Raw genomic sequence first — 28,000 nt, 5'->3', positions numbered from 1 at the left:
AGCTTCTAAGTGACAACCGGGAAGCAGGGGAATAAGAGTTAGTCCTTACCACTCCTCTGTTCTAATCCCGACACTGACATCAGCCAACCCTTGAGTCCAAGGCGGTTCTGGTTGCGGACTGGGCTACTGGGCTCAGTCACAGTCTTCTGGGGCTTCTTAGAAAGCTCAAAGCTCGAGTATCTGCTCCGCGCGCCCCTTGGATACCACACCTGGAGCAAGTGCCTCTTGGGTAAGTTGGCTGGCAGAACATGACCCAGAGGCACCTGCGCCTGCAGATGGCCTCTGCAACCACCGCAGCCACCATGAGTAAGGGGGCTGAGGGTGATGAGCTCTCAGATTTCTTCAGTATCATCCCAGACTTGCTAGAGGTTGCCAACACTAGCAGTAACGCGTCGCTGCAGCTTCCGGACTTGTGGTGGGAGCTGGGACTGGAGTTGCCGGACGGTGCGGCCCCGGGGCATCCCCCTGGCAGCGGCGGGGCAGAGAGTGCAGACACTGAGGCCCAGGTACGGATCCTCATCAGCGCGGTTTACTGGGTGGTTTGTGCTCTGGGACTGGCTGGCAACCTGCTGGTCCTCTACCTTATGAAGAGCAAGCAAGGCTGGCGCAAATCTTCGATCAACCTCTTTGTCACTAACCTGGCGCTGACCGACTTTCAGTTCGTGCTCACTTTGCCCTTCTGGGCGGTGGAGAACGCTCTCGACTTCAAGTGGCCCTTCGGCAAAGCCATGTGTAAGATCGTGTCCATGGTGACGTCCATGAACATGTATGCTAGCGTCTTCTTTCTCACTGCTATGAGTGTGGCACGCTACTACTCTGTGGCCTCAGCTGTTAAGAGCCATCGGACCCGAGGGCATGGCCATGGAGACTGCTGCGGCCAGAGCTTAAGGGACAGCTGCTGTTTCTCAGCCAAGGTGTTGTGTGGGTTGATCTGGGCTTCCGCCGCCATAGCCTCACTGCCCAATGTCGTTTTCTCTACCACCATCAGGGTGATGGGCGAGGAGCTGTGCCTCATACACTTCCCCGACAAGCTACTGGGCTGGGACAGGCAGTTCTGGCTGGGTCTGTACCACCTGCAGAAGGTGTTGCTGGGCTTCCTGTTACCGCTGAGTATCATCTGTCTGTGTTACCTGTTGCTGGTGCGCTTCATCTCCGACCGCCGCGTAGTGGCGACAACGGATGGAGCCGGAGCAGCAGCGGCGGGGGGAGGCCTGAGTGCGGCCAGCGCTCGGAGGCGGTCCAAGGTCACCAAGTCAGTGACCATCGTAGTCCTGTCCTTCTTCCTGTGTTGGCTGCCCAACCAGGCGCTCACCACCTGGAGCATCCTCATCAAGTTCAACGCCGTGCCCTTCAGCCAGGAGTACTTTCTCTGCCAGGTGTACGCGTTCCCAGTCAGCGTGTGTCTAGCACACTCCAACAGCTGCCTCAACCCGGTCCTCTACTGCTTGGTGCGCCGAGAGTTTCGAAAGGCGCTCAAGAACCTGCTGTGGCGCATCGCGTCGCCTTCGCTCACCAGCATGCGCCCCTTCACCGCCACCACCAAGCCAGAGCCGGAGGACCACGGGCTGCAGGCCCTGGCACCTCTTAACGCTGCTGCAGAACCTGACCTGCTCTACTATCCACCCGGTGTGGTGGTCTACAGTGGGGGGCGCTACGACCTGCTGCCTAGCAGCTCAGCCTACTGAAATCTGCCAGGACTCAAGAGGTCCTGCTAGGGAAAAGGAGAGGGGAGAGGTTTGGGGGCAGGAGGAACAGGAATGGAGAAATGGGTAAGAAAGGGGTGCTGCAGGAAAGGGCAATTTGTGAAAAGGCCAGAGGACTGTCTCTGCACAAATTAGGTTCATGGGGTTGAGCCAGCAGCCTCAGCTCTGGCTCCCACTCGCCGCTCCTCACTCCCCACTCCTTGTCCCACTCACCCCCACCCTGCCCACTGAACACTATGGGATACTCAGAAGCTGGGAACAGCATCAGGAAGGAAAAGGGTTGGGTTGCGGGTTGCATAGAAGTTGGGTTTAGCCAAATGACGTCCAAACAAGGATTATTTGGCCCAGCAACTTTTATAGAGAACTTTACGTGACCTCAAGCTAAATCCCGCAGGGTAAGTTGCCCATAAAGCCTATTAATGGGCTTTGATCTGAGGAACTGTCCCAAGTAAAGCTCTAACTTGCTGTGACGGAAAATGGTGGGGAAAAGAAAATGAGAAATAGAACCCTGGTATCCTGTATCATCCTGGACAGGGCTAACATGCACAAGCTGAGACTGATCGATCTCTCTCTCTCTCCCCTGTGCCTCTGAGCACAAATGTCACCTGTGTTGCCTGGAGTCTCTAGGAAGTGACATGAGGCGCAATAAAGAGCACCATGATTAGAGTGGATGGGATAGAGAAACCTTTTTTTATGATTCTGCCCCTGAAGGATGGGAGGGGGGACTAGATAAGTGAGAGGGAGTGTCGTGTCTCCCCCTGAAAGCCTGGTACCCAGAAAGCCTGGTACCCAGAATCTCTTGAGGACAGTATGGATACCTGGTGCTTTGGTCTATTGCTGCAGGAGAGGCAGCAAGTACCCTGAAAGTGCTTTAGCAGCCCCCTCACTAGTGGGAATCAACAGAGATGAGAAAATTGAGTGGCATATATGGGGATGGCTGGGTGATGTTTGGGGCTTAGAAGGGCAGTAAATGTTGTCCAGAAGGTTTCTAGGGGTTTGATCTTTGGGAGGGGCGACCCAAGTAAAATCTCTTCTAAAGAGAAAGAAGAGGCGTTTCTTGAGAGCATGGCCAGACTTGTATGAGTGAAGCTTTGCACTGCAACTGAAAGGAGAAAGTGACACTTGGAATTTGAGTGGAAGACTAGGCTAAGAGTAGTTCCATACTCTTGAGCGATTTGCTCATTGAGTATGCATGCCAGCCACAGGGCTGTCTCTGAAGACTGAGCAGACTCCTTGTGACAGCTCAGTTCTAGTCACAGTCTAGGATTTTAAGATCTCCATAGAGTCCATTCTTGAGACTGCTCTGAGAATGAGATCAAGTATTAACCTACCCATGCCTCAACCAGGATCAACAGAGAAGCTACTGTTCTATTTGGCTTGATCTTGGGTTAAGAGGCTGTAAGAGCAGGCACCTCACACTGTGGCATGGTTATTTAATACAGGGAAGAACCATTAGAAAAACATGGTTGCTTAAATGGCCTCCTGAACTACAGGACTGTTGGGTAATTTTGCCTAGATTGTACTGTTATATGTGAGACTTAAAGCCTGGAATATGAGATCTACATACCTGCTGTCAAAGCCACACTTTGTGCAACATAGTTCCAGACATTCAGATGCCTTCCACGAAAAGAACAAAATCAAAGCAAGTCCTGCAGCTTCGTTTTGAAGCAGCGACATCAGTCCTCCTTTGCTCTTTGGCATCATCGGTACTGGTATTGACCAGCGACCAGGCCAGCAGTGTTTGGAATGTGAGCCCCTAATGCTCTGTTCTGGATAGTTTTATGCCAACTTGACATAAACTGTTATCTGAAAGGCAGTAACTTCAACTGCCTCTGTAAGATCCAGCTGTGGGGCATTTTCTTAATTAATGATTGATGGGGGAGGGTCTAGCCCATTGTGGGTGATGCCATCCTTAGGCTGGTGGTCCTCAGTTCTATAAGAAAGCGGGCTGAGCAAGCCATCAGGAGCAATCCATGAGGAGCAAGCAAGCAGCAACTCCTCCATGTCCTCTAAATGAGCTCCTGCCTCCAGGTTTCTGCCCTCTTTCAGTTCCCATTCTGGCTTCCTTTAGTGATGAATTAGAATACCAAATAAACCCCTTTCTCCCCACTTTGCTCTTTGGCCATGGTGTTTTGTTGCAGCAGTAGAAACTCCAACTAATGCATGCTCCAATATACAAAATAAATAAAAGGGCCAACCTCAGAGGAAACAGATGCCCATTGGTATTAGACTGGGAGAGTAAAGTCACTTGCTATTTCGATGTTGACAGTAACATGATTTGTGGATAGCTCAGAATTCTTAAGAAAAGATAGTGATGTGTGTGTGTTTCTGCTGTGGGCACTACAAAAAGAGAAGATACTGCTCTGGGGCCAAGACTTCATGCAAATCTCTGTAGGAGGAGTCACTTTTTCCAAATCCAAAGGTGAGGGCTTCAGAGAACACCACAGGGGGATCAAAGACTATGGATTCAGTCTACTCAAAGATAGAACAACTAGCTGTGGCTGGACAGCCCCTGTGTATGCCTGTGGGTGGGTCATAAACCAGACATAGTCCAGAATTCACACTCAGGACAAGAAGCCAGAGAACCAAGCAAGACAATACAGAGAACAATGATTAGGACATTACAGTGAGGCTACAATAAAAAAAAGGGGGGGGTATGAGAATCCAGGGAGAAAAGACAGGATTTGCTCATCTAGGGGATAGGGTGTATTGTTGACAAGTGATGGTGGAGGGGGAAAGAGGAAGCAGATAGATTATGGGTGTGGGAAGTAATGTACCTTCCCTTTCTCCCTTAGGAGTTCCCTGGATTTCTACTAAAAATGTTTGCACCCCTACATTAATTTTATTTGTCTAAAGTTAAGATGATTTTTGCCAGAATGAAATTCATTTGCCAAAGAAAATAAAAGTTTTGGTTTCTTGAGATAGTCAGAGGCTTTTAAAAATTGTGTTATGTCCACTCATTCAGACCTTAATGGAGTTGAGGTCAATGGGTAAAGCACTTGTGTGTGAGAGAGAGGCACAGACAGACAGACCGAAGATAGCGAGACAGAGATTGCTTTAGGTCCTTACCCCAGCTTAGTATTTTATCAAATGTTACAAAATCAACATTGTACATTGACATAGTAATATTTATTGCTTCTTGTGTTGGCCAAACAATGACTCAATGATATTTGGTCACTTGTAATAAAGGCCATGCCCTGTGGCTGATCAGTGGTGGCCATGCTTGACTTCTTTACAGCTCAAGCAGGATGGCCCTCAGCTGAAGAACATATTCCCAGCTGGTACATTCGTTCATTCCCAAGTCTTCAAAGACCAACACAATCTCCTTGGAATTAGAATTAAGAATGACATGGAACTCTCATAGAGGTGAGTATATGTAGAATAAGTTTTCCTGTTCCGAATGCCTGCTCCCAAACAACAGGCAGCTGCTTCCTAAATAACTGGCTGGGAAGCTTAATGTAAGTTATAAATACTCAGTCAATAGCTCAGACTTGTTTTTACCTAATTCTTACATTTAAATTAACCCATATTTCCTACCTATGTTTTGCCACATGGCTCATGCATTGTTACCTCATTTTCTACACACTCTGCTTCCTCGGTGGCTGCCTGGAATCTCCTCGTGGAATGAAATGCTGTCAGCCCATATCCTAGGTCCCAGAACCTTCCACCCCCATGGAAACATCCTGTGAGTCCATTTGAAAAAACTTCACAGGTCTTTACTGAGTTCATCTTCCAGAGGCAAGGCACACCACTCGGTCTATGTGCTCTTAGGTGTAAGGGTGGCTGTGGGAATGGTAGGAAGAGGTGAAGAAGTATGCAGTAGTGCACAGATGCACTAACACTACAAGTGTTAGCATGTTATAGGTACAATAGAAACAACAATGAAAGGGGAGATCTGGCCCTTGGGTCATAGCATTCAATGTCATTCATCCTCTTGCTGTGAGCCCTGAAAACATTGGAGTGGAGGGATGCACCCATTATGCACAGGACAATGAGTAAAAGAGGACATAAAGGTCTTTGGAAAACAACCTAAGCATTTCTTCCCTTCTCCCAATTGCTAATCCCAAATGGCCTGATAGTAACTATCCATTCTACTGTGCACAGGGCAAACAAAAGCAACATCCCAACTCCCAAACAACCACATTGGGAGAGGCAGCTCATTGCCATTCTCAGAATTCCCTTCTACTAGGCAAAAAAACACATAACTGTATCTTTCACACCTAAAGTCATATGGGCAAATGTCCTTTCTGCATGGGTCAGGCACATTTGGAGTTGTACAGCTGATACTTAACAAAGGCTGCAGAAAACCCAAGGAGGAATGGGCTGTTGATGGGGCTTTGCCAGCAAAGACCATGCCATTCGTTAAGCACTGATCACATGCCAGCCACCTGCCTGTGTTTGCTCTCTACAGGAAGCAGTAGAGACAAAGCAGTGGCTTCCAAGTCCAGCCCTGCCATTTACTAGTTGCATGGCTTCAGATGAACTACCTAGTGGTTTTCTGCCTCAGTTTCCTCATCTAAAAGTGAAGATCAGCCATAGCACCCATTGTCAGAATTGTTATCAATGAAGTTTAAACCTGGGCACTAATGGGAAACACTCCACAGTCTATGTACCAATTGTCACAATGCTCCAAGACTGGAATTCATTATACCAAAAGCATTCATGAGTATGTGTCATTTGGGGATGTTAAATAGGTTGCCACTGAATACCAAAGAAAGGATCAAAACTAGCCAGGTTCTAAAACTCATGATTGGTTTTCCTATTAAATAATGTGGTCTCTCGGCATCTCTTCAGGCTGCTCCCTGAGGGGGTTGGCTAAAGAAAAGGCACTTATTTGGGGGGTGGGACAAAATATCATGGAAGGAACCTAGGAGTTGCTTTTTGAAAATGTTGAAATGAAGAAGGTACAGACTCAAGAAAAATAGTTTTACTCCATCAATGAAACAAATGAACACTCTTAAGATGCACAGCTTTCAGAATAAGACACTCAAGCAGATTGGTTAAGAAATTAGGCTAGTTAGAGTGTGAGTCCAGACTATGTAGTAAAGAAGTGTTTCTAACTCCTAGGATATATTTCTATAAGAGTGTTTGTGTGTGTGGGGGGGCACATATATGTTCTCAAGTGACAGAAATGCTGGTGGAAGGAAGGTAGGGAACATTTCAAAGAAACACCTAGCAGACTTTCATTCAAGTTCATATGAGCCTGGGTAAATCCTCACCTTGGTTAAAAAGAAAAAAAAAAGAATACCATACATTAACTGGAATTAATTATGAGCATATTAAATTTGAATAAATCAACACAATAAAGCAATCAGCAATATTTTAAGTCATTTCTGAATTGATGAAATATGTGATTTTCCAACGATATATGGACTGCTTTTATTTTTTAAATTATAGTATAATCATCACAGGTGGGATTTGTTTGTACCTCAGATGTTATTGGGACCTGAAATACCTGTTGAGAAGCAGAAGCTGACTTTCCCATCCCTGCCGAGAGGGGCAGCAGGAAGGAAGTTGCAGTGAGGTAGGCCACACTCACCTTTCCCCGGGCACACAAGGGAGATTCCAACATGGGGTATACAGTACCCAAAGCCTCATTTCTTGCCACAGGCCTCATTTGTCTGAGGTTTGGGTCCATGTCTCATTAAAAACCTAATCTACATATCTAACAAAGAGAGCCACAAAACAACAGCCTATCAGTGCCACCGCAGAGGCTGTCATCACCACCACGATGACACTCCCAGCCATGTTGACCAGGAAGCCCAGGCCACCTCCAACCAAGATCTGAGCCAGCTGCACCATGCAGGTGAGTGCAGCACAGTCCACACCTTTGCCTCTCCTGCCACCATGGTCAGGCACTCCTGGGGCTCCCTGCTGCTTCTGCAAGAGAAACACAGGAACAACCATTCATCTACAGGGCACTGCTATGCAGGGTCAAGGGTCAGATTACTTTTTCAGGGAAGAGTCCAATGGCAAATACCTTTGTACTTCATAGGATCTTGGTTGGAACTGACTCTGATCTCACAAGTCAAGAAAGATTTCGAGAATGAAAAAATTGCAAACTAATGCAACCTTGATTAGATTCCATGCCATTTTTATGCATCACGAAACAGCATCCTTCCTTCTTTGAATTAATTTCAATCTTTTAAAAACTGAAAGGGAGTTATTATCTTATAAGCTATCTGAAAACAGCAGGCTGCCTTTGACCAGCAGGCCATAGTTTGCTAATCCCTAATTGGTAGACTCTAGGGAACTTCATTGATGCTGTCTTCCTCATCTGCAAGGATGCCTTTTCCTCCAGCTTTAATGAGTATATGGCTTAAGCATGAATATTGTCAGGATGCTCTTTGTAAGAAATACATAAATAAAGTGTTGCAGAAACTCAACAAAGCAACAAATAAAAAAATGTTTTTCCTTCCTTGGTGTTAAAAAGGCAAGCAGTATTGGTAGTTGGGCGGTGGTAGCATAGGCCTTTAACCCCTGCACCTGGAAGGCAGAGGCAGGTGGATATCAGTGAGGTCAAGCCCAGCCTGGTGTACAAATTGAGTTCCAAGACAGCCAGGACCATCCCACAGAGAAAACCTGTCTCTAAAAAACAAATGAAAAAAACAAAACAAAAGGCCCGTGATTTCAAAAGAATGTTAAATTACTTTTAAACATACGAGAAGCAATAACCCCTTCACAGCAGGGTTATTTAGTTAATATGTTAACAGTTGGTTCACCTGGTGTCTCTTACATGCAAGGCCTTGTGCAAAGCTGTTTTGCAGCCAGGATTTAATTTTTCTTATTACCACTCACCTAAGTACAGATATTGTTGTCACCATCCCCAGAACAATAATAACTCTAGCTGTCATTCTTGGAGTTCTGTGAGGCTGTCCTGGAACTCTATTTGTAGATCAGACTGGCCTCGAATACAATGAAATCCACTAACCTCTGCCTCCCAATTAAAGGTGTGTGTGTGTGTGTGTGTGTGTGTGTGTGTGTGTGTGTGATACTAATCTCTCTTGATTGATGAGGATATCTGTTGTCTGGATGTTCATTCCCTTTACTCTTGAGTAAAATAATTGAATATTATCTTTTCAATAAAAATGGGGAAATATGAAAACACATTCATGTTTGCTTGATTCTCATTTTAAAATATTGAAAAGATAAACTTTAAGAACTCTAGCAAGAGTGGTAATATAGCAGGTGTGGGCTGGAGACACGGATACAAAAGTTATAGAGGGAGCGACTTCACAAGAGCACTTTTGTATATTGTGATTTTGACCCCTGTGACACAATAACCTTTGTATAAGTGAGCTCATTTTAACTGCTACTTAATGACTAATGAAAAATATGATCAGTGTCACACAGCTTCAAAGAGGACAGAATTTCAATCTACTTTTCTGTGACTTTTTGGTTTGTGTTTTTTTGTTCATTTGTTTGTTGTGTTTTGTTTGCCTTGAGTTAGATGCAAAGGAAAATCCATTTCCCCAAAATTCTGGTGGTTAGTCAAAAGCCAGCATTACTCAGGAACTTGTGAAACGGATTCCCCTCCACCAAAAGGAGTCATTTCCCTTATCCCTGGCACAATGGAGGAGTGGGTATCTATGGTGGCTATTGGAACCACCAAAGTGCATCCTGGCCTCCAGGCTCCCTCAATATCACAAGTGTCTGCTACACATTTCAGACAGCATGCTCTCTTTTCCCATCTCCTCTCCTACCCCAACCCCCCCCCCCCAGCTCGTGGACTTCCCTCCTGCCAGTACGTTCTCCTTATAACCCTGCTATTTCAACCATGCTCCCTCTCTTGCTTGTTCTCCCTCCCTCCCCCCCTCTCTCTCCCTTTTCTCTACTCTCCCACACTTTCCCTCTCTCTGCTCTGCTCTTGCTTCTCTCATTGGCCATGTCCAGTCTGTTCATGCTCAGTTTACTAATTTCCCTCTCTGTTCTGCACTCTTCCAGATGCGTATGGCTGTTCTGTCATATCTACAACAAAAACCTTCCCTTTAACCATACCATGGAATAGTCATGTTGTCAGTTTATACCCTTTGGTGCCAGTACTCTTTCAAAATAGGGAGGCTTCACTGGTGACTGTCTTTCAAATAGTAGCCCCTCCCCATAATGCATTGCAACTTTTACTGTGGAAAAGGACAACTAACTACTCTTGCTTGGAAAGTCTTAACTCCTGGTGCAGTTCTGCCTTGCAGCACCTACCAAATCAAGTACATGATGTAAACGAAAGCTGAAATTATGTCACACTAACATGTACTCAGTATCCCACTGACATGAGCTTGATGTTACACTGGCACACATTTGGTGTTGTTATGGTTTCAGGCTGAGATGGTTTGAACTCAGTTATCACTTTAGATTTCCCATCATTGCTCTACTTAAGAAAGCAAAAGTCAGTTTGCATAGAGAATGCCTTTCATTGTATTTCATTGTATACCTAATTAAGGCATAAAATATGCCTTAATTAGAAGAGGTAGCAGTTCTGGAACAGAACTACCCAGACTTCTCATTGTCAGGTCCAGAAGAAACTCTAATTCTCCAAGTGCATATGTCCAGAAATGGCAGCCTAGGCTCACTCAAGCTGAACAACAGAAGGGTTTCTAGTTAGAAAAAAAAGCCATCATGCTTTAGCAACTTGTGAAATGTGAGTGACTCAGTTTCCATATGAAGTATATTCTGACTTGTAAGACATTAGAGTTCAAGCTTGCTTGTTTCAGTCTCCTTGAGAGCCTCTGTGAGAAAGCTCTGATTACGCCCATAGGAAAGAGTATATTATCTCTCTATTGAGCTACTGGTGCCAGCTGTAGGCACACACATAGCTAATGCAGCTGCTTGCTGCTAGTAGGACCCACGTGATAGATAGTGAACCTGGCTGCTCCTTGATTCAAGGACAGTGCGGGTAGCTGGTTAATTGACTATGCTGCTCTTTGTTCTGCTTTGCTTCTAGTCTGTATATAAGTAGGGTTTAAATTAAACTTGGGGCTGTCTGGTGTGCTGAAAGGCATGGACTGGGCAGTCCTATCGAATCTATCCTGTGTTTCTGTCTCTGTTTCTCTTATCTGCCTTTTCTCAATCCTCATGATCCTACTCGGGTAACTCAGCTGACTTGTTGGAGCAGGCTCTGACAGTGAATTGAGTTTCTTCTTTGCCAAAAGGAATCATTTCCCTTGTCTCCAGAGGAGGAACATATGGCTCTTCATTGACATAGACCTGTGGTTACATACCTAAGCTCTACAGTCCTAATTCACAAGTACCCATTATACATTTGAAGCCCCCATCCTAGACACACACACACACACACACACACACACACACACACACACACTCAGGGCTTCCCTCCTTCCTTTCAGCTGCTCATCCTTATAACCCTCCACTCTTCCCGTGTTCACTCTGCTATTCTCTGCTTTTCTCCTGCTCCCCTCACCTTGGCCATGTCCAGTCTGTTTCCTTTTCTCTCTGGTCTGAACTCTTTCAAATGCCTCTGAATATTTTCTCTGTCTTACCCACAATAAGAAAGCACTTAATGATGGAGCAGCCATTTCAGTGGTGTCTTTACTGCATTCCTCAGATACAGCCAGGAGGACTGCTTAAGGTCCTACCTTGTGGTCTGAATTCCAAGCCATAGGTGGGTATCACCTCTCCAGAAAGTATGGTAAGAATCAAGTCACAACTCCAACCCATAACCCTAAGAAATGCCCTCTGCAGGGAAGACATCATTGTGTGCATCTAGAAATGCTGACATGAATTGGGAAACACTGTAGGGTGGTTGCAGAGGAGTTTGGTTCCCATTCTGTTGTCTCAGTCTGATCATGGACTGGTTTACTAGCATCACTAATACTACCTTCTTTAATCAAATAATTGGGAGTAACTATCATTGTCCTAAAACTCAAAAGGTGCACCAGGGTTCACAGCAAGGAGGAGGAGGGAAGAACTCAGCTAGGCTAGTAGTCTTGTCTACACGGTGATAATTGTTTTTCTACTCTTCTGCAAAATTTCTCCCTTCCTCCATCTTTCAGGTGAATTCCACTGTTACTCACCTCTTTCTCCTCCTCACGGTGGTACTCAGCAATGAGGTTAAAGGGCACAGTATACAATGTGCTGGACATCACACCAAACATAGAACAGAGGACCAGGGTAGAGTAGACATTTGGGAAGAGTCCTATGAATCCTGTCCCCAAGCCAAAGAGCAAATATCCCATGAAATAAAGGCCCTTTAATCCAACATAGGAAACCAAAGTTTTCTGAAAATCTGTTGAGAGAATAAATGGGAAAAAATTACAGCTGGCAGGTGCCTCACAATATCTAATAATTTCAGATAATCCTTCCTTTTGATGATGCATTTTTAGACAAGGTCCTTTGATACTGAGTCAGGAACAAAACACTTCCTTATCTGTGTGCAAGAAACAGCTTGATTTGGGGATCAGTTTTAAATCCTTTGCATAAAAGACATCATAAATTTGCCTTGCTAATTTTATTGTTCATGGAGGAGAACCAGGTACTTCCTAGCACCCAGCCAAATATAAAAAGAATGTAAAAAAGAAGAGGGGAAAAAACCCCAAACCTTGGTGATGGGACCCTGAGGACAAAAGATACAGAGGAAGGTTCTTGTTCATTCAAATGAGAGAGTTCTGGCCCAAAAGAACCCAATGAACAATGTATACTTAGCCTGACCTCACCACCCAAAGACAGGCTAGGGATATGAAAACAACCAGGCTTTGTAGAACAATACAAGTCATTCTTAGTTTCTTAGTCCCAACCTGAAGACAGTCTGCACAACTAAGAAAGGTGTGAGGTTCTCTGCAGACTTTTTCTGTCTTGTCAATCATACAAAGGCTGTGAAGAGTTTCTCACAGTTCCCCCATGGCTTCCTCTTCTGTGGAGACAAGTTTCTTAACTGATCATCATATCAGGTTTCTTACATACAAAATGGAAGTAAAATGCCATTCTTTGTAGTGGTTGTTATTAGTCATAATCAAGTGAAGTAAAATATATGAAAAATCACCCAGCCCACTACAGAACACATAGAAAACAAACACTGTGGTTATTGCCATTTTACCAACTGTAGGGTGGCTCAAAAATAGCTGACTTTGAACTTGGTTCTCCTCTTGGCATATACTTTGCATACACAAAAATAACAACAGAGACAAAATGATCACTCTATTTTAGTCTATTGGACCACATCAACCAAAAAATAAATGATAGATGCTTGAGATGTACCTATTAAGAATGAAATATTGCTTAGCCACTGGAATTACTAGACTTAGACTTCATGGGCAAGAAACAAAATCTGTATTATACTTGAATCAATTTCAAAACAAAACACTATCTTGGGTCACTAAATGGAAGACAAGCTGTAGAAATGACAAGCAGACAACATTACTTCCCCTATCAAATGCATTCCATGTCTGGAGTACTGTTGCTAAGGCTTGAGAATGGAAGCAGTGCAAATCTAGTTCCATAATAATAATGATAATGATAATAATAATAATAAAATAATAATAATTCATAATAATCCTTGACAAGCCTATTTGTTTCATGATTTATATATATATTATATATATGTATGTATATATATATATAATATATATATGCAAGAAATTCAGTCTAAGGTATCTCAGTGATCAAAATATATCATTAATACCTAGTTCTTTTCTAGGTATGTCAGCAAGCCAAAGGGAGGCAAAGAAAGATAAAGAGATATTTGAACACATCTATAACAACAGTATAAAGGTTGAAAGTCTGGTTTAATGTGCTTTATTCATGAGGGAAAGCCAATAAATTTCAAGGACATAATTCTCTTGCCTCTGCTGCCTATGATACCCAGGTGGCCACATCCTCAACAGTACTGTCTTTGTGATAGAAAGAAATTATTGAGTTGAATATTAGGCATGAATACTAGTATAGGATAGGCAGGTCAGCTATATCTCAATTGTTCCTTGGCTGTGCAGATGGAGATGAACATGAATTCAGTTCTCTATCACTATTCCCCACCCAGGCATCCAGGTTGTCCTGTGGAGCTCTAGGTAGCTGGAAATGCTGGATCTTCATCTGATGCTATAAGATGAACTGAGAACAGGTAGCAACAACATGTTCTAAAGTAAAAAAAAAATGATAGCTTCTGCCAAGAGTAGGTTGAGAAGCAAAAGGAAAACTTGACTAATAGCACAAAGGAAGTACAATTTAAGTTAGCTAGAGGAAGAATTAGGACTCATTTGCAAATTTACTAAATTATCTATGAATCTACAAAACACCTATGAAATCACTTGTGGTCTTTCTCCAGCAGAACATAAAGCTGCTGGAATTCATCCACTCAGTATTTCACCATAGCTCACAAAATTCCCTTTTTATTTATTTATTTATTTTTGTTTTGTTTTATTTAATTCCCAGAAACCTACCGATTATGAGCATAATTCAAGGGCAATGACTTCTAGAATTGACTTTGAAAAATGACAAATAACACTTCATAAGATCCTCTCTAAAGGAATAGTTTCCCCTGAGTTCCTAAACATTATCAAGAATCTAAGACTCTAAAGAGAAAGAAAACAGATTTTGAAGTATAAAATCTGTGTCCCACTACTAGGCTGTCTTAGGAAAAGAATACTTACAAGAATAAATTGAAGAAAACATAGAGTTGATGCACAAGCCCCAACATCCAACTTCAACTCCTCTTTCATAAGTGAGAAACTCTGTGGAATTGTGTGAACTGTAGGGATCCCCTTGGTATACGATCTGAAAGAGAGGTTCGAGGGCTTGACTAATCGCTGCAGTGTAGTAGGGAGCTCTTCTCATGCTTCTCAAACCTTGGGGAAAGGGCCCTTCCTAGAACATAGAATTCAATCAAACATCACCAGGTCACTCCATTCATGTATTATTGAAGGACCTTCATGAAGTATATCTAAATAACACTTCTCCAGGGTGATCTCTCATCCTAACACCTAGCCCCATATGACTTAGTTCCATTCCCTAGTACAGCTAACAGACTTCCAACTCACCTCTGCCCACACCATTTCTATTCCCATTTAGAATTCTTTCTTGCTCTGTTTTATTTCCGAAACCCCAAGTCACCCTTCGAGTCTGGGATCATGCCACATGCCTCTTTTATGAAGCTTGACCAGAGCTCTGAAGATAATATCTACTCTTGTCTATTTGTTGTATCTGATCACACAGTAATAGATCTGAGAGTATTTCCTTTTACAGAGTATATCAGCCTATTTCTAGAACATATGTGTAAACCAGTTCCTTGAAGGCACTCTTTGCTATACTTATTCTGAAGGCCAGACATAAGCCCCCAATGAGTGTGTGAACATAATGCATTCATTACTTGTCCCATGAAATCTGTGAAGAACAGCATGTTTGCCAGGAAGGCAGTCCATCCAATGAGGTGGCTGATGCAAAGGCAGCGATAATGGGACGGCATGCTCACTAATGCTCTCAGAAGTGACTTCATCGACATTGCCCTCTGACTCTGGAAGAAAGCACAGGTCTTCAGTGTTGGTGCCCAGCCAGCAGCAGAAGTCAGAGAAATAGCCATATGCTACATCTCTCACTTGTCTACCATATGACATCACATCTAGGTTTCCATGGGACAAACATATTGATAATGTGCTGTTAAAAATTAATAACTACTTATCGCTCCCAGGTCATAAATAGCTTTCATATTCTAAAAGTGGAGAGTTCTGGAACAGAGCTACACGCAGTCCAAGATGTAAGAAACAGCTAACACTTTAAACGATATGCCTGCAAGAGGACAAAGCTAAACAATCCCTTAGATAACTATTGTTCTTAGAGCATGGAGTTCATGATTTCTTTTCTTGATGACACCAGGATTGTGTTTATTACATGTAAAAAAAAATGGGTCTGGAAAATACCATTAAGTTTACTAATTAATGGACCTCAAGGGAATTAATAGGAGAGTTACCTGGTTAATACTAGTTGAATCACAAAAGTCATTAGAAACCAGAGGGTTTTCTTTTTCCAGCTGGAGGCAGAAGCAGAATTCAGAGCATCTTGAAGCATGGTGGTTAAAAACAGAAAGGGCCACATGGAAAGGGGCTGAGGGTAATCCTTCAAAACTCAAAGCAGCTCCTGGGCAATACTCCACAACAAAATAGGGACATACTCTCATACCACGAGAAACTGGATTCTGCCAATGACTTGAATGAGCTTGAAGACAGATTCTGTCCATTAAATCTCCAGATGAGAACACTGTTGATGTGATGATTGCAGGGATGTAGGACCCTGAGCAGAGAACCACTAGAGCCCACCAACACTGCTGACCTACAAAACTGTGAGATGATTGATGGATGTTGTTTAAACTGCTACATTTGTAGTGATGTTTTAAGAAACTAATGCAGAGCTAGCCAGTTCCCTGACCTTGGCAGGAAATTTCCTGCTCTAATGTCATTTCTCTGACTGTTGCCAATGACCAGCATATGTAAGTGAGCTTTGTGTTGAGTCTAAATGTGAACAGAGTAAACACGCATATAAAAGATAAATACTCATACCCCATATTCCTCACTTTAGATTTATACACTAATGGCAGGGGCTGTAATTATTATCACTACTATTATTATTTGGTTTCAGTAAGCTTGAGAGCACTAGATACAACTAAAGATAGAAAAAGTCTTTAACATCTTGTCATGTAAAAGAAGAAAGAATCAAGCAGTTACCCTCCCTAAGGACAATGAAAATATGAACGTCAGCTGAGATGGGTTGCTGGTTCTTCTTGGCATTTAAAAAATTCTGCATCTTGACATAATGAAATTGAGACCTACTTAGTAGAGTTATCAATCTCCTGACATTGCCTATTTTCATTATGATAGCATATTGTCTTATAAGTCCTTTTATCACTTATTGCCATATAGTACTTTATTATGGGATATTTCTTTACATAATTGGAAATGTGAGGAAAGAATAAATTTATGATGAGATAACCACTCACTCTGTTATATTAAGCATTATATTCCTGGTATTTTTACTGCAAGTTATTTTTTGCATGTGAGACTTCATTCTTGCCTTGTTCTGCTTTATAACTCCTTTTAAAAAATAATTTTTTTTTATTTTATGTGCATTGGTGTGAGAGTGTCAGATTCCCTGGAACTGGAGACACAGGCAGTTGTGAGCTGCCATGCAGGTGCTGGGAACTGAACTCAGGTTCTCTAGAAGAGTAGACAGCTCCTAACCACCAAGGCAGCCACCTCTCCAGCTGCCTTGTTTTATAACTCTTAAATTATCTGATCCTTTTTCTTTCTTCTTTGTTGAAGAAATTAGATTTTACAAATCTAGGCTCATTGTATAGTTGATACTTTCAATTTCATAATGCTCATTTCCGTTTTGTGTTTTGAGACAGGATCTCATGTAGCTCAGGCTGACCTTGAATTTGACATGTCCATGAGGGTGAGAGAAGGACCTTGGACATCCAGTCTTCTTAACTTCACCTCCTAAGTACTGGGATTACAGATATCACCATCACACTCAGTCAACTTTATGCATCGTGCAGTATTTAACCCACTGATGGTGACTATACTAATTTCTTATTCTTCTATATATGTGATGGGAGATGTGATTCTGTAAATATGTTTCTCATACTGGTTTAATGAATAAAGAACTGTTGGCCAATAGGAAAGCAAGATAGGCGGGACTAGGAGACGAGGAGGAAAGAGGAAGTAGTAAGGAGGGGTCAAGATGGAGAGTCTGGAGAAGGCAAAACCGCCAGCCGCCTCTCGCTGGTAAGACCACGTGGAAATACATAGAAATGGGTTAATAATTAAGACAGAGCTAGCTGATAAGAAACAAGTAACTGGCCAACAGCATAATATCAAATACAGAGTCTCTGTGCGTTATTTGGGGCTGGCGCAGCAGCAGGACAAGACTGGTGGCAGGAGGAAAAGCTTTACTCCCTACATATATGTATACATATATATGTAGATATGTATGAAGTATATATATTTACACACACACACACACACACAAAATAAGCACTGTCCTGTATTTAGGAAAAACAATAGTCTGCATGCAGAAAATAATACCTAAAACAAAAGGCTACTGTAACAAATGTCTAGAACTTATTTTTCTTCATAGGGAAAGGTAGGCATTATATAGGGAATGGTAGCTGATTTCCATGCTTTAAATTCAGCACTTTCTTTTCATTTTGTTTCTCCTTTCCCTCAAAAGGCACAATCAGGAAAGTCTGGCAAGCATGCTTGCATTCTGCCTCACTCAAAATATTAATGGATCTTTCTGCCTTCCACATAATTTTCAGCCTGCTCCATTGTTAACCTAATTTTTCCTTCCTTCCAAAAATAAATGTGAGCCTTCAAGTTGAGCTTAGCATTTCTGTAAAAGCTGGAAATATAAATATTCAGTATTTTAACTCGGAATGAAAATCTAGCTGGCATCATATCCTGACTTGTCAATTCTTTGAGAAAATCCCTTACAATGGCTTTGAGCCCCTGAGAGTCATTTCATTGCACAGACTCTACTCCATCATCAGCTGGTGACTGGGAAGTGGTGGGTTTGCAGATGAACAAGCTTCAGACTCCTCAGGAAGAAGATGCCAAAGTATTCTTTGACAGAGAGGTCACAAGTGTTGAGAAGAGAAACTGTTTTGGCATGCAGGGATGGGAGACGAGTTTTTATGGGAACTAGTTTGAACTCCAAAACAGTTCAAGTCTCCTTCCATTCAGAATTCTAGTTCCTTGTGCAGCTTCCCTCAGTTTGGAATCAGGGACTATGAGAAAGTATGTCAACTCTGACCTTGGCTTTGATCTTGGTCCTGATGTACATATCCGGAGACATCCTGGATGTGCATGGCAAAGGGAAGTGCCATATGCTTCACTACATTGCTCTGCATTGCTCTGTGTCTTCTTTTTTTTCTTTTTTTCTTTCTTTTCTTTTTTTTTTTTTTTTTTTTTTGCTCTGTGTCTTCTTAATTGGTTTCTTTTATAACACTCTTATCTTTTTTCTTTTTCCTTTCTTTTTTTTTTTTTTTTTTTTTTTTTTTTTTTTTGCTTTGCACATTTGAGTTTATTTTTTATTTGTTTTAAAACAAGTCTTATTTACAGTAGCCCTGCCTGGCCTGTAACTGATACACAGACCTGGATAGACTTGAACTCACAGAGATCCAACTTCCTCTGCTTCCTGAGTGCTGGAGTTAAAGGCATGGGCCACCACACCTGGCCTAGTGTGTTTCTTAAACCAAACAACAAAAACCATTCAGAAGCCAAATCTCATATGTTATACATACCGCTATTGTTTGCTTCATTTTTCTTCTTGTTATTCAACTGAAAAATATTGTTCAAGATGTGCTACATGGTGATTTGAAATATGTATACATTATGGAATGACTAGACAGGATTAACTGATGCTCCATTTCCATGTTTATCTTTTGGTTTTTCTCTCCCTCCCCTTTCCATGTCTCTGTGTATCTGTTCCTCTCTCTCTCTCTCTCTCTCTCTCTCTCTCTCTCTCTCTCTCAGAAAAAAAAAACAATTGAAAATCAAAACCAACAAATAAAACAATAGGATAAGAAACAGCATAATGAAAGAAGCCCCCCCCCCCTGCATACACACTAACCCCAACCAAAACAACAACAAAAACCATGGAGTCCTTCATTTGCTGAGTTCCTTTTGAATGGTAACAGATTGCCAGCATATATGGTTTACGAATTCACCCTCCAATTCGGCACCTTGCCGGTTCACTCTGTTGGCAGTTTCCTTTGCTGCACAGACTTTTAGTGTCATGCAGCCCCATGTTTCTATCCTTTCTTTGTGCTTTGGGATGATAACCAATGAAGAATCTCTATTCCCAGATTAAGGTCATTTGGCTTTCCAGGCTGTTTTCTTCTAGTTGTTTTACTGTTTGAGGTTTATGTTTCAGTCTTATGATTCATTCTGGTTGGCTTTCAATGTGGTGTGTTATGAAGATTGACCTTCATTCTACTACATGTGCATAGATTTTCCAGCATTGTTTATTGAAGACTTTCTTTTACTCTGTAGGGTACTTTAGCTATTCTTTTGCCAAATATCATACCCAAGGTTTAATTCTTGGTTGTGTATTCTATTCCATTAATCTACACATTGGTTTTCATACTTTATCATGTTAATCATATAGTTTTGTAATAAAGTAATTAATGCCTCTAGCTTTGATCTTTTTGTTTAAGCTTTGGATACTTCTGGTCTTAATGATTTTATATAGAATTCAAGACTTTTTTCTGTTTCTGAGAAAAAAAAAGTGATTGGAATTGATAGGGCATTGAATTTCTAGACTGCTTTGAGTAATATGTATATTTAATGATGTTAATTCTCCTCACGTTCATTTAATTGTGTTTTCAATATCTTTCATCATTGCTTCATAGTCTCTAATTACAGATATCAGCTAAACTTATTCCTAAGTATTTTTTGTAGCTACTGTACTAGATAGTATTTAGTACTAGATAGTATTCTGGTTTGCTTTCTATTGCTGTGATAAAACATCATGACATAAAGTTACTTGGTGTGTTGGCTACTTTTACATCTAGCTAGAATCATCTGAAAGGAAAAAAAACTCATTGAGGAAAATGCCTTGGTAAGAATCAGCCAGATGGCATTTTTTAAATTAGTGATTGATGCAGGAGGATCCAATCCACTGTGGATGGGGCCATGATGAGCAAGTCAGTAAGCAGCACCCTCTGCATTAGTTCCTGCACTCAGCTTCCTGTCCTACTTGACTTCTGGTCTTAACTTCCTTTAGTGATGGATATGAAATAGAAGTATAAGCCAAATAAGCCTTTTCTTCCTCAGCTTGCTTTTGGTTATGGTGTTTCATCATAGCTATAGTATTCCCAACTAAGAATACTTATGAAAGAAAGGTTTTATTTGGCTTACACATCCCAGTCACACTCCATCATGAAGGGAAGTCAGGGCAGGCACTAAAAGGCCAGACCTAGAGGAAAGAACTGAAGTAGAGACAATGCAATAAGACTGCTTTCTGCCTAGTTCCCTGCTTTCTTATACAATGCAGGAGCACCTACTGGGGGTGGCACCAGCCATAGTGGGCTGGGCTGTGCCACATTAAAAAAAAAGCTCATCCCCCCCCCCAGATTTGCTCAGAGGCCAGGCCAATGGAAACATTACCTCAGTTATGTTCCCTCCTCCCAGATGATCCTAGCTTGTGAGAAGTTGCACAGATAGCTTGCTGTAAATGTATGTACTGATTTTTTTATGTCCTCACCTTTAATTAATTCATCTTTTAATTCTAACAGATTTTGAGTTGTTTTAAGAATATAAGATCTTATACTCTACAGAGACAACTTAAGCTCTTTGTTTCCACATGGACAGTTTCTATATCTCTCTCTTCACTGATTGCTCTACTAAGTTACATAGAACTAAGAGTGGATATTCTTCACATAACTTATTGTGTTTTTAATCATTAAAATATGTAGAATATTGTCTAATGCCATTTCCACATTTCTTCAGATAATCACATAGCATTAGCCCTTTGCTATATATTAATGTGATATACTATGCCATATTGATTGACTCATACAAGCTAGACAATCTTCGCATTCTAGGAGGAAATCCCACTTGGATCATGGTAAATAACACTTTGAATGGATTGCTGCATTTGGTTTGCTAGTGTCTTGTTGAGGATCTCTGCATCAATATTTATTAAGAATATTGGCTTGTGAATCTCCTTTCATTCATTCCACTGCCAGCGTCTGTCTTTGGTATCTGCATAATAATGACTTTATAGAAGTATTTAGAAGTTTTCTCTCTTTGGATTTCTTTAAAAGACTTAGAGAAGAATTGGCATTAGCTGTTTGCATGCTTGGTAGACTTCGACATGATTTTATTCAGCTGTAAACACAGCACCAGACATTGTCACATTTCTCTTTTAACCTCTTCTGTGATCCATGGCTTGCTTCAGACATTATTTCATTTCCATATATTTATAAATAATATGAAGTTCCTTATAGTTCTATATGACTATACTTCTAGTTTTATACTGCTATAGTTGTAAAAGGCCCTCAATATAATTTTAATCTTCTTAAATTCCTAGGGAATAGTCCCTGTTCTGTTCAATTGAGAAAACATATGTATTGCGATTCTATTAGTTAGGTTCACCTGATATAAAGTGTAGTTCCAATCCCATGTGCCCTTGCTGATTTTCTCTGGATGATCTATCTACCACTGTGGGTGGTGCCTGTAGTCACTCTACTGCAATGCACCTCCCTTCAGACTTGTTAATCATGACAGCTCTTTATGATGGATCCTGTACATTTACAAGGTTTATCTTTTGTTAAATTGATCTGTTTATCACTAATGCCCTTCAACATCTTTTTAAATTTATTTCTGTGGAACTGGGGATCAACTCCAGGGCCTTGCACATGCTAGGCACATGCTCTAACAGTAGGTCCCACCCTTGCCTCTCGTTTTATGGATTTGACTGAAAGGCTGCTATCTTAGAGTGGTCAGTGTGGAATTTTTACCATGTTCCTTCCCCCATACACACCAAGAATATTTGGGGGTTTTTATTTGTTTTAACTCTTTGTCTTTGCTGTTCCTCCTTTCTCTACCAAGCACATTCTTCCAAAGTCTCCATTTCAAATCCTGACCATCATTAGCGCACCACTCTGGGGAGATTTTATTTTGTCATCCAAGAAACCTTATTCTATTCACTTAAGAACAATCTCTTCCCTTTGAAAAATCAATTGAACTTGCTATGAGAATCATTACCATCATGGACATGTGCTACTTTGATCTCTTGTTGGTGAGCACATGGATGAGTGACAGTTTAAGTGCTGTCTCTCTAGATTTACCACACATTCCTGACATTGATGGCTAAGCAAGATGTAGCATTCTAGTGCCAGCCTCTTCTGGGAAGACTTGGGGCTTACCTGGGGCCAGTTTGGCTGGGGAGGAAACCCTTACAACTGCAGAGCATGAGAGAGATGTTTGACTTTTATCTTGATAGGAAAATACCATTTCCTCTTTCTTCCCTTCATCTTTCATGTGGCATTACCCCTGAGAATCTCTTGAATATGTAATTCTGCCCAAACACCTGCTCTTTAGAAATCTCAATGGATACATTGCTTTTATAGCATTTTTCACTCTGTGCTTTATTGTGATGGTATAAATGGTTCACGCCCATTTATAATTTCTCTGGCATTAGGACAGGCTTATATTTTCCTCGGCACAGGGTCTGGACCTTAGTCAACATAATGGTCTCCAAACACCTAGTAAAGTGCCTTGCACATACTCAGTATCCAAAGTAGCTTGTTAAATGAATAATAATTTACAAACAACATGTTTATATACTTAATGTCAAGTAAATAAGAAACACCTTCTATCTTTATATTAGTTGTAAAATAGAAGAATTCTGGCAAATCGGCTAAGCCAGCAGAAGAGGCTGACTTCACAGAAAGCAGTGAGTCACTGGGCTGTGGGTATATCTTTATCCTAGATAACACTCCCTGGTTGCACATAGAACATTCATCAGTCTCATAGACTCATTTGAACAATGCCTTACTATCCAGTGGTAACGCTCCTGAGTAACTTACATAGATCACCCCATGTGAACTGCACAATAGCCCTGTGGGCAGATAGAATTACTTTTCCATTTTATAGAAATGGAAATGTCCAAGATCATACATTTTAAAAGGCAGTTTTGCCAATCTTTAGGCTATTCTAAAGCCACCCTATCAGGTATTTGTCAATGAATAATGCTGGTCAGCCAGGCACAAGACTTTGATGTCTGTGCTAATGAGTGGATCCTTTGTACTATAGCCCCCAAGAGTGGATATTTAAGAGAATATGATGGGAGAATTCTGTTACTGCATCATATTGTCCCATCTGTCTTCTTATAACAATGGAAAAGTTCTACATTTGCCATCCCTTGGACACCAGTACTGTTTCCATGTGGTTCTGAGCTTTCAAAATGTGGCTAATGCAACTAATGAAATAAAGACTTCATTTCACTTTAATTAAGTGTAATTTAAGGAGCTATGTGGGGTTAGTGGCTTCTATATTGGTCAACACAATTCTAATCTCTTCTTTGAGCTGACCATTACCTCTGAACCCTAATCCATTCCTCTGGCATGCAGGTGAGGGGTTGTTGTTGCTACTGTTGTTGCTGCTGTTTACTTTTGGTTTTGTTTTAAAGTTGAAGCTTTTGTTCAACCAAGTCATGTTATGCAAGTTTTGTGTGTCTAATCCAGTCACCAACTCAACAACATTGTCATTTGGAGGGTAAAAGTTATAGATTGCAATCCTCGTATAAGAGACTGTTTTCTCAGAGGGTGGCTGGAGAGCTCTCCTATGGTCTAACCTCTTACAGCTGGCATCACCTTCCCTGGTTTGATGCTTTGAAAGGAATAAGAGGCCAGAGAACCACCAAGGCACAAAGTTCTCATTCCAAAGGCTAATGGCCAGATGAAGTTTGGAAGATTCAAATAGATTTCACAAAACTCTTCACCTCAGGCCAGCAAACAAAACAATTTTTCACAAAGAAAGCAAAGAACACTTTCCCCCAAGCAGAGAAAAAGAAGAAAGACGTTGCATCTTTACCTGTTCGGGGGCTTTCTTGTTTGTCCCTCCCTGCATTACCAGGTCTGTGTCTGCAACACTGTATTTAACTTTCTCAATAGAACCATATTCCTGCATCCCATCTGCCGATAATGAAGAGCCCTGAGGGACCTGCCATGAGGGAGGGTCTTGTGTACCATCTCTGAGCGGGGCTTCAGGGATACTGCACAGATGGGTGATAAAGCACAAAGTGAACACCAGGCCAGAGAAGAAAAACATGACCTGGAACTCGGTGCCCAGCAGCCTTCCCAGTTCCAGATGAACCCAGTCTATGGCACCCAAAAGGTAGCCAAGGGTACCGCCAAAACCTAGAAAGCAAAGGAAAAAGAGAGAGATGAGTTGGCCACCATGCACAGGCCCTTCCCTTCTGTGGAAAAGCTCCCTGGGGAGAGCAGAGACAGCCTGGTAATTACGAAGAGACAATACAGCAAGAGGTTAAGACTCCTGTTGCAAGGCAGTATGGGTTCAAGTCCCAGCTCTGGTGTTTACTTGCTGTGACCTTGGTCTTGCTCACCTATTGTGCAGTCAAAACCAAAGAATAACCTATCAATAAGACCATGATTTGAAAATGAAAGAGGTTCAAGACAACACAAGACACACATCCGGTACTTAATAAATTACTACCATAGGAGATATTGTGGCCCTCCCGAACTGCATTCTCTATGCTACTTAAAAAACAAAACAAAAAAAACAAAACAAAACAAAAAAACCCTCAAATACTTAACCTAAATGAGTCCATAAAATCAATTTCAGGCAGGATTAAGAAGAATGATTTTATTGTCGTCTATCTACCATCAAACTTCTTAAGAAGATACAAAACTAGCTTGGGATGATCAAAGAGCCTTGATCTTTGATCTTCTCCACTGTGAATGAAATCCAAGGTATGTGTTGCAGTTACAGCTACATAAATAAGAACAAAGGTTTAGACATGAATTTTTCTGAGTCTATTATCATCTTATCAGACACTAAAGTGAAGGTTTTCTGCTTCTTGCACTATATGCTTATTGTTGAGCATTGTTTCACTTGAGGGACATTGAGACAGGACTCATCAGAATTGATTTCACCCAAGTTCTTACATCTGAAACACTGTTATTAGTGATCCATTCTCTTGACTTACTGCTTTAAATACAGACATTCCTTCTATGCACAAGACATTACACGATTTGGCACCAAAACCCTAATGCGACTCAGATATTCTTTCCAGGGCAGATGTTGCATGTCCCTTCCAGGGCAGGTGTTGGGGACTTCTTAAAATTCAAGGCTTAAAGGGAGACACACCAAGAGATGTGAAAATGTGCAGCAAATGACCAGTGCCAAACACACTCTCTATACACATCACAAGATTCTTCTGTTTCAAACTTTCCAACATCAGCTTCCCATCATGCCTTAGCAAACATAAGGTATTTGCCTTAGTGGATAAGTTTGTAGTTTCATTTGTTGAGTGAGGTCACCATCCCAGATGAAGACAGTAACTTTACCAACTAGGGGATCTGGAAGGAAAGATAGCTCAAAGAGTTGCCATGTCGGATGATGGGGGAATGCCTCCATTGACCAAGTGCATCCCACACAAGCATGAGACTCAGAGTTTAGATCTCCAGCACCCACAAGAAATATCTGGCAGTGCAGTGTGTGTGTGGGAAGGCGAACACTTGCATCTGTTAAGTGGCCCTGGTGGAGAGGCCAAAGGGGAAGAAGCAGCCACATATGGAAGGCATGCAGCATGTGGGAAGGCCTTGTTATATAACAACCCACTTCATTAAGAACTGGTGCGGTTTGCAAGGCCAGAAGATCCCAAAGCTCTTGGTAGTGGATTCTGTAGGATGTGAACTTTAAGAACAAGGATGTGCAGAGCATCCACAGTGGGTGCACATGTGTTAGACAACCAGAGTGGCAGTAATGGCCAAGCTCCTTGGCAGACTTTCTTGGGGTTGTAGACTGGGAGGTGAGAAATAGCTCTTCATCCTCTCAGGGGGCTGAGGAAACTGAGACTAGAAGGGGCCCATGAGGCAGTAAAAGCCCCATGAAGGAATGGCTGTGCAGTAAATCTGGACAGATGATGAATTGTGGTGTGCCTGACTCTGTTCTACTTGTCGCACACTAACACAGTCAGTCTTCAAGACAATACACTGAAGAAACATGCTAGTTATTTGCAGTCATAACAGCCTATGGAGCTGCTACTAGCAATGCAACAGTGAGTCATGAAACACTGTTCATGAGGAAAATTCAGGATGGAGTTCCCAGGAGTATCCCTCTTGTCACGTTTTTGGTTGCAGATAACACAGAACTTTATTTTGTGTTTCTTATCATTCATTTATATCGCAGCCTCCTCGGATTTAGAAACATTAGACAACTTTTCATCACTGCACTCAAGGCCACTGTAATTTCCTTTGGGATGAGTTGGCTAGCCTTGCAATGGTGATCCTTCTGCCTCTGCATCCTCAGTGCTGAAATAACAGGCCTGAAGCACCGTGCTTGGCTTCTCTGGGTCATTTTAGTCAACAAGCTCTCCAAAACAGGGCACAAAAGTGTGAGGTACATGGCACTAGATATGTTGTTAAAAGATTCCTATTTAAATAATATGAGAAACAAAACAAGAAAGCAGAATGTCTGCTTGTTTAAAGACACCTCTCTTACTATCCATTAGCCCAGGGAACTCAAATGGCAATATGCAAATTAGCTGGCTCAAATATTCTTCCATTCTATAGGGGTCCTCGATGCAAATGCTGGCTTTGGTATCACAAACAAAATTCTGGAGTGGACGAACTTGGATAATAAGTGTCTCAACTGTGTTTTATCTTTCTGTTAGGATACGAGGAAGCCCAGGTGTGGAGGGCTTGCAGCTCAGAACTCTCCCATGCTTCACCAAGTGTGACTAAGAAGAGGAAAAAGAATTTGTGGTCTGAGGGAGACTTGTAAATGGAATGAAAGATGACTTCATGGTGCTTGTTCAACCTGACCACTATGAAGTGGTGGGACAGTGAGAACCAGAGTAAATGCCAGTGTGGGCACATGTCACTCAACCTGTGTACTTTCCTCCCAAACTTTTGCTTTCAGCATCTCTGAGCTTCCATGCAACCTCTGAGAAAAGAAATGCAAACCATTCCAATCTGACTGAGGCCACGATCCTGTGTCCTGAGGTAAAGTCCTCAATATAGAAGCAACTAAACTGTTTGCCTTTGCAGATTCACCTCCATTTTTAGACATAAAATTCCATCCAATGTTACCCTTTGATTGGGTGTTAACCTGTACTTCAGGCTAAAACATTTTCAGTAAGCCATTGTCAAAATCATATTGCTCTTACTCAACCAAATAAATGCGGATAGTATGCAAAGTGCATTTGCCCAAAACTAAGCCCTGAGGTCACAAGTTCTGTCCCAGCTGGAGGTTTCTAATTTGTGATAACGTACCTTTTTTAGCTCATGCAAAAACATCAACTGCAATTATCTCATCATTTTTCTAGAAATGAGTTTCTCAACTTCGGCCCAGAAAATGGCTCACTAACCTACTTCAGAAATTCCCCATTTTCTGACAGGACTCACAAAATCTGAATCCTGTTTCTTTTCTTGACTCAGGATTATAAATGAGTGTATTTTCAGCTTGTTAATATATCTGGCTCTTGAGCCGTTTTCGAACACCTACAGTTAATTTTTCAAGTCTATAGAACTAGTATTTATAACTCCTATGTGCCATTGCACTAACAAAGTGAAGTCCTTTGTAAAATGCTATAGCGCCACCGAGTGGTGA

At 41.8% G+C, this 28,000-nt stretch overlaps 2 protein-coding genes across 2 annotated transcripts in view; one reads left to right on the top strand and one right to left on the bottom strand.

Annotated features, from left to right (window-relative positions):
* Positions 1-228: 228 nt before the first annotated feature.
* Rxfp3 (relaxin family peptide receptor 3) lies at positions 229-1,728 on the top strand. Its single transcript, XM_051182548.1, has one exon. The coding sequence runs from the start codon at positions 249-251 to the stop codon at positions 1,683-1,685; it is 1,437 nt and encodes a 478-aa protein (XP_051038505.1). The 5' UTR covers positions 229-248; the 3' UTR covers positions 1,686-1,728.
* Positions 1,729-7,258: 5,530 nt separating this feature from the next.
* Positions 7,259-28,000, bottom strand: part of Slc45a2 (solute carrier family 45 member 2) — a 28,957-nt gene continuing 8,215 nt past the window's right edge. Inside the window, exons 3-7 of the mRNA XM_051182544.1 lie at positions 24,239-24,564; positions 15,016-15,159; positions 14,300-14,423; positions 11,732-11,943; positions 7,259-7,583 (exon numbers count right to left, since the gene is read on the bottom strand). Coding sequence (XP_051038501.1) covers positions 7,356-7,583; positions 11,732-11,943; positions 14,300-14,423; positions 15,016-15,159; positions 24,239-24,564 — 1,034 coding nt within the window. The 3' untranslated portion in view covers positions 7,259-7,355. The remainder of the gene's footprint in view (positions 7,584-11,731; positions 11,944-14,299; positions 14,424-15,015; positions 15,160-24,238; positions 24,565-28,000) is intronic.

Source organism: Phodopus roborovskii, unplaced genomic scaffold, assembly GCF_943737965.1.
Source record: "Phodopus roborovskii unplaced genomic scaffold, PHOROB, whole genome shotgun sequence".
Taxonomy (NCBI): Eukaryota; Metazoa; Chordata; class Mammalia; order Rodentia; family Cricetidae; genus Phodopus; species Phodopus roborovskii.
This window is presented reverse-complemented; position numbering and strand designations above follow the sequence as displayed.

Bases quoted from the DNA above. Each gene is read 5' to 3' on its own strand.
- Rxfp3 (XM_051182548.1), top strand. From the start codon at position 249: ATGACCCAGAGGCACCTGCGCCTGCAGATGGCCTCTGCAACCACCGCA.